Source organism: Camelina sativa, chromosome 2 (genome assembly GCF_030686135.1).
Source record: "Camelina sativa cultivar CO46 ecotype springtype chromosome 2, ASM3068613v1".
Classification (NCBI taxonomy): Eukaryota; Viridiplantae; Streptophyta; class Magnoliopsida; order Brassicales; family Brassicaceae; genus Camelina; species Camelina sativa.
In genome coordinates, this window is record NC_141881.1 from 2,677,370 (window position 1) to 2,691,211 (window position 13,842).

Here is a 13,842-nt window from a genome sequence, read left to right on the forward strand (position 1 = left end):
ATGGAACTCGATGCACAATAACAACCATCACAGAAGCTTTCAGGATGAGATGCAGACAAAACGAACATGGACCAAACCTCCGGCGCCTTACATTAAATGCAATTACGATGCCAGTTTCGACTACAACGTTAATCAAGCTAAATGTGGATGGATATTCAGAGATCAAGATGATGCTTCCCAAGGATGAGGGCTTTAATATTAAGTTATGCATCATCACCTTTACAAGCTGAAACAAAGGCATTATTAGCGGCGACACAACAAAGTTGGATTAAAGGTTTAACAAATGTTATGTTTGAAAAAGACAATGAAACCCTCACTGCAATGATCAACGAAAAACAGGTTGATATATCAGTGGATAACATCACTCAAGATATCAAGGCATGGTCATCTAAATTTGTTTTTACTCCTAAAGCCTGTAATAATACTGCTCACTATTTAGCTAAATTTGGTTGTATCTCGAATACTTTTTATTCAGGGTATTTTTCACCTCCTCTCTGGCTCTCAAACCAATTGTATAACGATTATTCCCATTCATTAATATAAATATTTTTGCTGAATTTTTTTAATATTAATTTGATTAAATAATGGGCCTAAGCCCAAGATAGTGAAGGTTTCTGTCGGCTTGGCTGCGTAAACATGTTTATACCGTGAGGACCTAATTGTAAAATTAGATAACGAAATTAAATTAGAATGGCTTCTTCTTCTTCTTCCTCATCGCCGGCGGCGAAGAGGAACGGAGGGTACAGAAACTGGGCGGAACTTCCGCCCGAACTGACTTCATCTATCTTGATCCGTATCAGCCCGATCGAGATACTGCAGAACGCTCAGAAAGTGTGCCGATCGTGGCGACGCGTCTGCATAGACCCATCGATGTGGCGTAAAATCGACCTGAGAAACCTGGATGGCTTGGTTTACGATCTCGAGACCATGTGCCGTCACGCCGTTGATCTCAGCCAGGGCGGTTTGCTTGAGATCAATATTGATGATTACACCACCACTTCTCTCCTCACCTACATCGCCGACAGGTTCTTTCTCTATCCCTAAAACTCCCAATACACGCTAATTTTTTTATGAATTGTCATACGAATTGTGCTATTACTTGTGATTATGTATCTAAAGTGGTTAGTTAATTTGTTGAACACTGCATTATATTTAGATTATTATTATAATTATCTATATTGTAACACTCTTTTGCAGATCAAGTGATCTGAGAAGCCTTGGATTTGTTGAATGTGGTCCGGTAATGAGCAGAGGAGTCATTGAAGCAGTCATGAAGCTCTCAATGCTTGAAGAACTCCAGATTTCATACGAGTCTATCAGAGAACAAGATTTGAAACTTGTAGGCCAGTCTTGTCCGAATCTGAGGACGTTAAAGCTATATTGTATGGATAATTCTGAGTACTGTTGTGATAAGGTTGCTCTAGCAATCGCTGAGACAATGCCTGGTCTTCGCCACCTATGGCTTTTCAGGAACGGGTTATCGGACACGGGCTTGAACGCTATTCTTGAGTGTTGCCCTAACCTGAATGTCCTCGATTTACACAAGTGTTCAAACATTACTCTTGTTGGAAATATGGGGAACTGATTTTTTTTTTTTTAAAGGATTAAAGATTTTTGAGACGCCCCCAACCTAATGACTCAACTGCTGATTACCCATTTGGTGACTTACCTTCCGTGTCATGAAAGATGCTTCCTAGATTCTATTCGTTTGTTAGTGATTCTTATTTAGATTATTGTATTTCACTGATCCATACAATTCATGTTGGAATCTCCGCGAACCTATCATATATCAGAATGTCGCTATTATTATAATGTATAAATGAATTTTCCTTATGAGAAACTGAGTACTACATCGTCTAAACGTACAAAATAGAGAAAACCGTAAATGAAGGTACTTCACTTCTTATTTTATTGATTTGAGGTTTTAATCCTTCAGAAAATGATTTGTTCGGTTCTTCTTCCTCGTCGTTTTGAGGTCATGTTGCAATAACTAGTCCCTTGATCTCAAATTACCGAGTCTTGTTTTGCTTCACATTGCCACTCTCATAACACATCCTTTTGCCATGGTTAGTGAAAAGAAGTAGTAGGTTATTACTTATTAGCAGAAGAAGATCATCGACTTGATACTTGTAGAACCCTTATTATGAGCTAGTTAACAATTTAACAAATGCATTAGTAAAATCAAATTCTTAAGTTGTTATCTGCTTCTAATATCTGTACTGTGTCAACTAGAGCGGCTTTTAAAAAGGTTCAAGAAGAGCAAATGAAACGGACCCAAAACAATTTTGCAAAATTACTTTACAATTTAGAGTATTTTAAGATAATTTAGGGCATTTTTCAAAAAGTAATCCTTACTATAAGCTAAAGATATATACTACTTCCTTTAGTTTTTAATATTCCAATTTCTTGGATTTTTTTTTTCTTTCAAAAAGATAGATTTGTTTCTATGCAATATTTATTTGTTGTTATTGATGAATACTGTTGAGTTAGAGTTATATAGAAAATTGTAGATCATAAAAGTAATGCATGCACAACTTTATTATGTGTATATATTTTCTTGTTAAAATGAATTACTAAGAAACAGCTGTATATATAATATATTAGTACATATGCTAAGGTGTTAATATTCTGATGAGCCGGATCTCTCGACAATGAAAAATTCTTTTGAAGTTATTTTGAACATGTTTGAATGCATGTTGACTTGAGTGTCTGTTTAATTTTGGTCATGTTGCAATAGCAGCCTAACAGGTATTTCGCATATGAATTCATTCAACTTTAATTAATCATTCATCTAATTAACCACATTTATTCATTATTTTCTAATAAATTGTCATAGCCGTTTCTCTCTGACGCAACCACCAAGGTTTAGTTTTTCGGCTTAACGTCACAATGTATGGTTTGATGATTTTGTGTCGAAGAATTTTTTTTTCATGGGCATGTTTGTAATAGTTTCTACACTTCTCATGGTGCCTTATGGAGATTTTTCAAGTTTGTGTCTCTATGTCCGTTTATGCTTATTCTTCATGTAACTTTAATTTCTAAGTTGAATCAAAATGTTGGTGCACAAAAATAAAAATTCTATCAAACTTGACATATGTAAGATATATATAAGATACATTTGATTATAAAGCATTTTCAAAATCTAACTGAAATATATTTTTACTTAAATAGAAATGAGTCTATTCACGTTTTTTCATTTCTACTAATATCAAATAGAGTTCAAAATATATTGTCCATGACAATATCAACTCCAAGGCATTTGAATATTCGGTTTTTGGATATTTCGGATATTGGATTTATTATCCATTCGGTTTTTTTTTTTGAATTCTCTATTGGTTTTGCTTTGGTTTTTCTATTTATGTTTTGGTTTTAGTTCCGCAATTTGAATTTTTCATTAATTTTATTTTATTTTATTTTTTTGGGTAGTTTTGGATATTTTTGGTTGCTTATTTGGAGAATTAATTGGTAATTTTGGTTTGGTTTTGGTTTGGCTAGATTTCGGTTTGGTACATTAGGATTGGTTGTTTTCCCTAAATTAACAATATCTTTGGTATGTTGGCAAGTGTATTTTGCCAAAGCCTGCCTAATTAGAAAATCTAGGGCACATAAATAGCGCGTGACTATTATTTGCTATATGTGCGTGTGGCCTTGCTTGAGTTTTCCTTCAGCTATAAGTATTGAGTCTAATTATTATACGTGGCATGAATTGCACCGCATACACATAATACTACGTAGACCTAGTTTGGAATAAGAGTAGGAAGCCGTATAGAGGTCCGAACACACTTCACTTCACTTCTTATCCTCAAAGATGTCTGCCTCCGTCCCTGTGTCACTGGCTACTTTCGTGCCTCCGCTGACGGAGCTTCCGTCGGACTTGAAAGTCAAAGAGGAGCCAATAAACTTGGCGGAGCTTCCGTCGGACTTGACAGCTTCGATCCTAGTCCGACTTGGTGCAGTTGAGATACTTGAAAACGCTAAGAAGGTGTGCACATCGTGGCGACGCATCTGTAAAGACCCTTCGATGTGGCAAAAAATCGACTTGCGAGAGCTGGGAAGCCGCGGATTGGACGATTTGGCTTTGGATAGATTGTGCCGTCACGCTGTTGATCTCAGCCAGGGCGGCTTGCTTGAGATCGACATTGAGCACTTTGCGACCGATTCTCTCCTCACCTACATCGCCGAGAGGTTCTCTTATCTCTATAATCCCTTACACTTTCAAGTATGCCTTAACTTTTAACGGCTTTTATTTGGACTGATAATCAAATATCTCAAATGTGTTTGTCTCCTTATTTTTCTGGTGAGGATTAGGGCAAAATCTTGTTTACAGTCATCTCAAACGCTTTGCTCGTACAACACGTCATTCCTTGCTCTTCTTAGTTGATTAGTACTTTGAGAATTTCTAAATCACTATATTGTTCTGCTTAGTTAATGCTTTAATCGACACGCAATGATTTGCAGATCAAGTAATCTGAAAAGTCTTGGACTTCGAGTATACCATGGATATGTGACGAACAAAGTACTTGTGGACGCAATCGCAAAATTTCCATTGCTTGAAACCTTCGAGGTCTCACATTCATCGCTTAAACTGAATCTGAAAGCTATAGGACAGGCTTGCCCGCAGCTAAAGACATTGAAGCTAAACTCCTCAGGGTCAGGGTTTTGTGGGTTAGATGAGTTAGGTTACAGGTCCGTTCGCGTCAAGTGTGATGATGAGAATGCCCTAGCAATCGCTGAAAGCATGCCCAAACTACGCCACCTCCAGCTTCTTGGGGACAGGTTAACTGACACTGGCTTGAACGCCATTCTTGACGGCTGTCCTAACCTGGAACACCTCGATTTACGCAAGTGTTTCAACATTAAACTTGCCGGAAATCTTGAGAAGAAGTGTTTGGAGAGGATCAAAGAGTTCAGAAGCCCGAATGACCCAACTGTTGATTACCCATTCGATATCGTTTTTGTCAATTCTGATTCAGATGAAGACTATTCAGATGAGGAGGGGAACATTGACGCCTACTACGACTTAGCAGGCACCTATATAGGTATTGAATCTCTCTGAAAACAAGTTGCTTTTGTTGGCCTTGTCAACTTATGAACTCGTTCATGTCTCCTCTTTTCTCTATGTTCGTACTATGCTTTGGTTGTTTAAAATTATTTCCTTTGAACTTTTAATTGTTGAGAGTGTGACTGTATAGCTCGACGAAAACGATGCGATGATTTTTTATTTCTCAATGATCTGCTGATTTAAATTTACAAATCTAGTGGTGCTCAGGAGCTCTAGGTCTTAATAACACTCATGGCCATAGTTGAATATCAAAGTTATAGGTGATGATCTTGTCCACGGCTAAAGACATTGAAGCTAAATATATTGCTTATGTTATTCTCTCTTAAAAGTTAATGATGATCATGATTCATGCACTAGTTTTGGTGAAACCATGCTTGAAATACGCTACCTCCAGCTTCTTGAGAATAAGAAGACTAAGGGAAAGTGGCTTAAAAACACCATTCTTGATAACAATCCTGACCTGGAACACTTTAATTTACGCAAGTGTTTCAACATTAACCTTGTTGGAAATTGATATATCATGGTTTTTATGGTTTTTAACCATGATATAAGGAGTCTTTTAGAGTCTTTGATGTGTTTTCTATGATGTTTTGGAGTCTTTGCAGGTTTTCTAGAATTTTAGCACGGATGGAGCGAAATGGAGCAATTTGGATCGTTTTGGAGCAGAAATCTCGGATCAAAACAAGGGCATCGATCGACACCAAGATTTGGAGCATCGATCGACACCCTCTTCAGCCGATGAAGAATCACAAAATTGGAAGTTTTACAATTCTACCCCAAAGTCTTCCAAAATTGCAACATAAGTCCCTGACGTGTTTTAGGACATATATATATATAGTTTTTAGGTTTTTAAAACCCTTAAGTTTTATTCTATCAAGTTTTATTTTCCTGCAACCCTGTGAAATTTTGAGAGCTTTGGAGAGAGAGATCTGCTTTGTAGAGAAGAATTTCTTGAACTCCCTTTACTCTTTTAATCTCTATTTGCTTATTATTCAGAATTATGTTTTGTTCTTCATTGATTAATGTCTGAGTAGTTTGCTTGTTAGGTTCAGGGTTTTTTATAGAGTTTTTATGAATTATTAGATCTGATTATTTAGGATTCATTATCTATCTAGATCTCCATCTTATGTTGTTCTTCATATTAATCCTTTATTGGCCATCTAGAATTAATAATCTACGAAAATAAATTGATATGAGAAGATAATTGATTTTCCTGATAAAACCTTTTGATGAGCAAAATTATTTCTTGCAAAGATATTTGATTTGATAATTTTGTGAACAATCTAAACCTGATTTTATTGCTGATTTTTAACCTAGAATTTTGCAAAGAGATTTGGATTTTCTGGTTTTAAATTTAGATATTATTTGCAGTGACAACTGATTTAATTTACAAAAATATTTAGAGTTCTAAATCTGTTCTTAATTGCTTGAATCCTATTTATTTCTTGATTTAATATTTCATAATTTCCTGAGAAATTCCCTAGACCTAGCTTTTTGATCCATTGAATTTACAACAATTTTATTTAATATTTTTGCATTGCTTATCTTTATTTAAATCAATTTGTTTAGCATAATTATAAAACTCTATAATTTATTGTGTAAACTTGAGTCCTTGTGGAATTCGATCCCTAAGTACTGCAGTGATCTCTTAATTTGAGAGAGTAGTTCTAGGGTAAATTTGAGCATATCATAAATCTAGAGAAGTGATATTGAGAAAATATTTTAAACGCCCCAATGAGTCAACTGCTGATTACCCGATACCCATTTTGTCTATTTTGATTTAGATGAGATGACTTGGGCATGTAACTTATATGGTGGTGGTGACATGGAGGTCGACTATGATTTCTAAGGTGCCAGTAACATAGATTTCAGATTAGATATTAAATCTCTATATGCAGAAAACCTGTTGTTTATGCTGATCTCCAACTTATGAACTCGTTCATGTCTCTTTTTTCTCTACGTTCGTAATTGCAGTGTGTCCTTATTTTGATCTTTTCTAATTTTGTGTCCGTTTAGAAGACATGCATGTGCAATTAAAACTATTCATCATGAGAAATTAAACATGAATAAAAAATTAAAACCCATGGAAGGCCTGACTCCTTAGCTAACATGTGCAATCACGCCGTTGATCATAGGTTACATAATGATAGTCATCAACAATATACTAATGGTAAATATATATATATATATATACTAGATAAGAACCTGTCCGATGTGCAGTTTTAAAATTTTGTAAATAAAATAAAATTTAATAAAATTTAATAAAATTTAATAAAATTTAATAAAATTTAATAAAAATATATTAATCTTTGTTATGCGTTATTTATTAGTTTTATTTTTGCTATAATATACTAATTTATATTCATTTACCAATCTTTTATGTAAAACATATTTTTTATACTTATAAATATTATATGTTACAAATATGTTTTTTACCACCATCTAGAAAATATCTGTATGAATATATTAAGCCAATTATTATATGTCTTTTTATTTTTACTTTTGTATAGTTTTTTAAATTACTAAAATTATTGGCTCAAAAAAATATTTTAAAGAAAAAATATACTCCCTCTGTTACAAAATATATGATGTTTTAAGCAAAACACGCAGATTAAGAAGTTTTTACTTTTAACAAGTTCAACCAATCAGAAATAATACTGCATAATATAAAATACTAAACTAATCTAAAAGTTGCATTGAAATTTGAAAACATCCTATATTATGAAACAACAAACTTCTCCAAAATATTCTATATTCTGAAACGGAGGGAGTATTATATAGTATACGAATCAATAATGTCTCATCACAATAGAATATGACCAACCATGGAGAAAACTTTGGCTCCACACTCCTCTTTTATGGAGAGAACCTTGCGTCCAACCTCCTCCACCATTTAGAGAACTTTGGCTTCACCTTCTTCCCTTGGGGAGATAACATTGCGTCCAACCTCCTCCACCTTTCTTCCTTAAAGAGATAAAATTGCGTCCAACCTCCTCCACCATAAAGAGAACCTCGGCTCTGCCCTCCTCATGTGTGAAGAGAACATGTTCACGTCTTTTAGCTATCTCAAAATGGCTTCTCCGACAACCAATGAAACTAAAGATCATTTTCTAAAATCACAAAATCTTTTGATAGTAACTAATGTTAAACTTTTCAATGTATTTGTGGAAGTGTATTTGACACACCATGATGTAGCCTTTGTCTCTGGAACGCCCCGACTGCCACCTTTCTTAGTGAGCTCCATGTCCACTGTCAGTTCATGGGCCTACCTTTCTCAGTGGGTCCCACATCTACTCTTGGCCCATCCATATCCGACGGCCGGTTTGTTACGTCTAGGAAATTTTAAATACTTGTTTATCGATCCTCAAATCACCATATGCTCTTTCCTTGTGTTTTATCCTCACTTGCGTAGTTCCGACAATCACTACCCGAAAGATCACCCATCATGAAACTACTCCAGTTCAAACAAGCTTAACTCTGAAGTTCTCTCAGGACCCTTGATCGAAAAGATAATTGCACTTTGGTGACAAGGTGACCAAATTAATTCTTTTAAACTTATCTGCAAACCAGGGTGTCACAATCTCCGAACTCCCATGAATCTATCAAAAACAGTTTTTGTTTTTCCAATCTATCTATCTATGGTTGTTGTAATCTTGTGTTTGATTAGCCTATTTTATTTAACCATTAGGTTGATGAACTTCTACTCTTTATCTCCCTTTGGGATTAAATGAATGGTAACAATTATATTTGCACAAAAAAAAAAGGTCTATGACCAACCAATCAAGGTTGAGAAATTAGAAAAAAATTAATTTGGCATAAATAAAAAATAATAGAAAATTATAAGCACGATAATATATGAATCCCAAATAATTCAAAGGTGAAAAGATAAATTAAATAAAATAATCTAAAAATACTAAATTAAATTTTAAAATACAGTATTAGAAAAAGAAAAACATATATTATTTTTTTTTGGGTCAACATATTAATCTTACCTATTCCAAACTGAAAAGGAAAAAGTAGGAGAAAATTTTGGTTTAAAAAAATAAGAAAAATTTACCTTTCCATTAACAAAGTTTTACCAATAGAACAAAATTGGAAGCAATATTTTTGAATAACTTATTTTGTTAGAAGAAAAATATGAGACGATCTATGTTTATATAGAAGTGAATGTTTACAAATTTTAGAATTAATAATTAACTATATATTTTCTGTAATCCCATTTTTTTTTTTTGTAGAATTAATAACTTCAAATTAAATATAAGTAAATAATGTTATAATTTTGAATTTTATGATATATATATATATAATATTCTTATAAATATTTATAAAAAAACTTTTAGTTTTTGTAACTTTTTGATAATTATATTTTTTAATTATTAATTTGTTCAAAACAAAATATTGTAATCTCGAATCCTTCCTATTAAATATTAACTTTTACATATGTCAAAATCTCAGATTGATATAAACTTGACACATGCTAAAATCATGTTAGTGGCTATTTTTCAAAACCCAACTTTATATGATAAGATATACATATATATATAATATACTTAGTGATAGTCATCAACAATATTACTTAAATGGTTACCAAAAACATCTTTGACTGAGTGTATGCCACACATGACAATCTGTAACTATATTTTAGATTTTGTCTACCACCACAATAATGTTATCAGCATAATGTGGAAGATTCACTTTTGACCAAAAATAAAAATGAAATTAAATAACTAGGTTGACTAGAGAGTTATATAAAATAGAGCTTTTTGTAAGGATTTAGAGAAGCACATACTTAATCTTTTATTTTCTTAGAAACAGAAAAGTAATTAACAGTAAGAACAAAAATAATGAGTTTCACAAAAACTTATGTTATTTTATTTCTTGTAGTGATCTTGACAAATTCGTTGTCCAACTCTGGCGTCTTGGCTTCATCAGGTATGTTGTTATTATTCAAATATTATTTGTTATTTTAACTGTAACTATTGAATATAAATTTTACTTTTTGGAAAGAAAAAAATATGTAAAACCGTTTTTTTACTTTTTCTTTTAACATAAATCCTACATGTGTTATAGTGAATGAAGCACCAAAATCTGATACGTGCACTAGACCATGTACAAAAGAGTATGGAAACGATGAATGCCAGTATGACTGTACCTTCATGAATTACAAGGATGGACAGTGTGTTGCTGGACGATGTTGTTGCAAACATTGGTAGATAATCATCCAGCAATTTGAGCGGTTGAATTATATATATATATATATATATATTTTTATATATATGTATTATCAATTTATGTATGCTCTTTAATAAAATAAAACATATATATTATCGTTTCTGTGATTCTACTTATTTGTCTTGATGTGTGTGTTTATAGAACAACTTGTATTAAGTTTGTGCGTGCAAATAACAAAAATGACCATTTGCTAGATTAAACTTAATCAAAAAAAATATTAAGAAAGTATTTTTTTGATAGTTACATATCCTTTTATTAATATCAGATTTATGCATACAATTTATTTTGATAAAAACTAGTTTTAATCTAAGGTACATGTTGTTCTTATACATTGGACATGAAGATTGCAATTTACACTTGTCTGATTTACTTTAGATTATCTCCATGAGCGACAAATAGTGAAACAGTTTATGTTTCGCCTAAAATTGATACAGTTACAAGAAAGTGAGATATTAAAAGATATATTAAACATGTTCCTTTTAAAACCATTAATTTCTTCTCCAAAATCTCCACCCTTGGTATTTATTTGAAAATGAACTATCTTCGGAAAAACCTGAAGAAAAAATCTAACAATAAATAAATGACTAATTATTTATTTAAGTATTTATCTCAGGAACTTTGACCGAAAAGATAATTGCAGTTTAATGACGTAGATGGCCAAATCAATATTTTATACATCTTCACAAACCAGGATGTCACAATTCATCGCCACTAATACATCACAACGTTTTTGTTGCACACCAAAATTGTCACCCCTGAAAATGTGATCCCTATTGACTTTACACTCGTCCTGGTTCAGCTCTGATACCACTTGAAAATAAATTCTAAATTTCATAAAAAATTTGAAATCTATACTATATTTTTTTTGGTATTTGAGATACCCTATATTGTCTTTAAAATGACATTTTCTTAATTAATATTTAATTTTCAGAAAATAATAATTTAACTAATATGTTTTACATATATTAGTATAAACTAAAATTAACAATTTAAATTAAAATATTCAGAAATTTTTTTAGTTTTTTTTTTGAAAAATTAGTAATAAAGGACCTTTCTAATTTTTTTTGTCTATATTTAATTTTATTTGTAAGTTGTTAATTATGATTAAACTACCATTACTAAAAGATAAAATCAAGTTTTAAGCAGTTTAATAGAGAAACAAAAAAACAAAAAAAATCATCTTAATAAATAACTTCAAAGAAGATTTGAAGAAGAAACTTTGTGGTTTTGTTGAAAATAATTAGTTGTTTATATATATCCATGACTTTTGTTCTATAACGTTTAATATTTATTTTTTCTTTAAATTCTAAAAAGTTTAGATTATGAATTAGACCATTTTTACATGTTTTACAAATTTAATTGAAATATGTTCTAAAATTTTGGAATATGGAATTTTAGAGGTTCCAATTTTATATGATTAACAAAATTTAGAGTACATATTCTACGAAAGTTAGTCTTTGTATTTATTTAAAATTAAATATATATATATATATATGTATTTTAAATGTCTTCATCACATTTTCCTAAAAATCAAATAAAGAATGGTAAATACTGTTTTCATATTACAAAAAAAAAAAAAAAAATCAATTGAAAACTTACATTCAAAAAATTATATGTTTGATGGGAAATTTATTTAGATTACTGCTGATTGAATAATCTAAATAGAAAGCACATAAAAAGAGATTAATTTGACACACTTAGTAGACCACTTATTTTTTTTGGGGATTATTAATTTTACTAAAGCGTTTTAATTAAGGCTCAATTGATTAATTTCATAATTAAAGGTATAATAGGTTTTTAATTATTGTAAAGCCTATTTCACCACCAAATATAGATGAACAAACTTTTCTTAACAAACATCTTTTTATTTTCAGTTTCCTCATTTTCCATTTTATAATTCTATTAAATTACAAAATCAAACCGAATTACAGGTTTTATTAAAATAGAAACGATTCTATTCCACATTTTGTTTGATATTTCCTACTAAAATCGGATGGAATCCAATATATACTATTCATGACTATTGACAATATCAGTGGTGTGGTGGGAAATGTAATTTGCCTAATGAGAAAATCAGAGGAAATATAATAAGCGCGTGAGTGTTATTCGCTATATGCTTGATCTTCCTTTAGCTATCGAGTGTTGAGTCTAATTATTAGACGTGGCATGAATTGTACCACAAACACAAAATACTACGTAAACCTAGTTTTGAATTAGAGACGGGGGGAGCCATAAAAAGGTCCGAACACACTACACTTTCACTTCTTATCCTCAAAAAAATGTCTGCCTCCTCCTCTACATTGGTGCCTCCGCTGATGATGAGAGAGGAAGAAGAGCCGAGAAACTGGACGGAGCTTCCGTCGGAGGTTACGTCTTTGATCCTGCTCCGACTTGGTGCAGTTGAGATACTTGAAAACGCTCAGAAGGTGTGCAAACCGTGGCGACACATCTCTAAGGACCCTTCTATGTGGCGAAAAATCGACATGCGAGACCTGGGAAACCGAAGATTGAAGGATTTGGATTTCGATACCTTGTGCCGTCACGCTGTTGATCTCAGCCAGGGCGGCTTGCTCGAGATCAACCTTGACTTCTTCTCGTCCGATTCTCTCCTTGCTTGCCCACATCTAAAGACATTGAAGCTAAACTCCCCAGGATGGTCACGCTACATATCGTTTCGCACCAAATGTGATGATGATGATTATCCCCTAGCAATCAGCATGCAACTGTTTCGACATCAACCGTGTCGGCATTCTTAAGAAGCACTGTTTGGAGAGGATCAAAGAGTTCAGAAGCCCGGACAACTCAACCGATGGTATCACTTTTGTCAATTCTGATTCTGACTCAGATGATGACGACTCAGATCATGAAGGTCTACAACAACTTAGGAGGTACTGGGGACTATTATAGGGACTAGGTATTAAACGTCTCTAAAAAAAATTTGCTTTTGTTGGTCTTGTCAACTTATGAAGTCGTTCATGTCTCCTAGCTCTTTTCTTTATGTTGGTACTTAGTAGTTTCAAAGACCTTATTTCCTTTAAACTTTTAAGCTTTGAGTGTGTGACTGTAAGTTGCGATAACGATCAGATGATTTTTATTATGAGATTCTATTATATAATATATATATACTTAAAATATGGCCCGAACAAATAGTATAAACATGCTTCTAAGTTTCATTTGTCTAATCAAGTAATGTAAAACTTATAGGTCATTAATTTTTGTCCACGGCTAAATACATTGAAGTTAAATTTCTTGGTTAGTGGTTACAAGCGTTCTCACTTGAAAGTTAAAGATGATATATCATACACTAGTTTTTGTGAAAGCGTGCTTGAAATACGTCACCTCCAAGACTAACGAAAAGTGGCTTAAACGCCATTCTGGATAACAATCATGACATAAACACTTTGAATTACGCAAGTGTTTCAACGTTAACCTTGTCGGGGATAAAACGATGTTTCAAGATAATCAAAGATTCTTAACGCCCCAAAATGACTCAACCACTGGTGACCCATATGATACCAGTTTTGTCAATTTTGATTCAGATTATGGCT

General features: G+C 32.6%; 3 protein-coding genes and 1 pseudogene across 4 annotated transcripts; all 4 read left to right on the forward strand.

Moving 5' to 3' along the window:
* Positions 1–669: 669 nt before the first annotated feature.
* On the forward strand, positions 670–1,840 carry LOC104715565 (putative F-box/LRR-repeat protein 9). Its single transcript, XM_010432962.3, has 2 exons — positions 670–1,025; positions 1,198–1,840. The coding sequence occupies exons 1-2, from the start codon at positions 691–693 to the stop codon at positions 1,583–1,585; spliced, it is 723 nt and encodes a 240-aa protein (XP_010431264.1). The 5' UTR covers positions 670–690; the 3' UTR covers positions 1,586–1,840.
* A 1,897-nt stretch (positions 1,841–3,737) lies between these two features.
* Positions 3,738–6,060, forward strand: LOC104747588 (putative F-box protein At4g05475). Its single transcript, XM_010469243.3, has 3 exons — positions 3,738–4,185; positions 4,459–5,039; positions 5,668–6,060. Exons 1-3 carry the CDS (start codon positions 3,809–3,811, stop codon positions 5,682–5,684), a joined length of 975 nt encoding a protein of 324 aa, XP_010467545.3. The 5' UTR covers positions 3,738–3,808; the 3' UTR covers positions 5,685–6,060.
* A 3,777-nt stretch (positions 6,061–9,837) lies between these two features.
* On the forward strand, positions 9,838–10,394 carry LOC147948168 (putative defensin-like protein 55). The gene is made up of 2 exons (XM_087479799.1): positions 9,838–9,994; positions 10,133–10,394. Exons 1-2 carry the CDS (start codon positions 9,907–9,909, stop codon positions 10,273–10,275), a joined length of 231 nt encoding a protein of 76 aa, XP_087335925.1. The 5' UTR covers positions 9,838–9,906; the 3' UTR covers positions 10,276–10,394.
* A 2,130-nt stretch (positions 10,395–12,524) lies between these two features.
* LOC104747595 (F-box protein SKIP19 pseudogene) lies at positions 12,525–13,426 on the forward strand (annotated as a pseudogene). The gene has a single exon (XR_015575488.1). The product of XR_015575488.1 is annotated as an F-box protein SKIP19 pseudogene (transcript).
* The last annotated feature ends 416 nt before the right edge of the window (positions 13,427–13,842 follow it).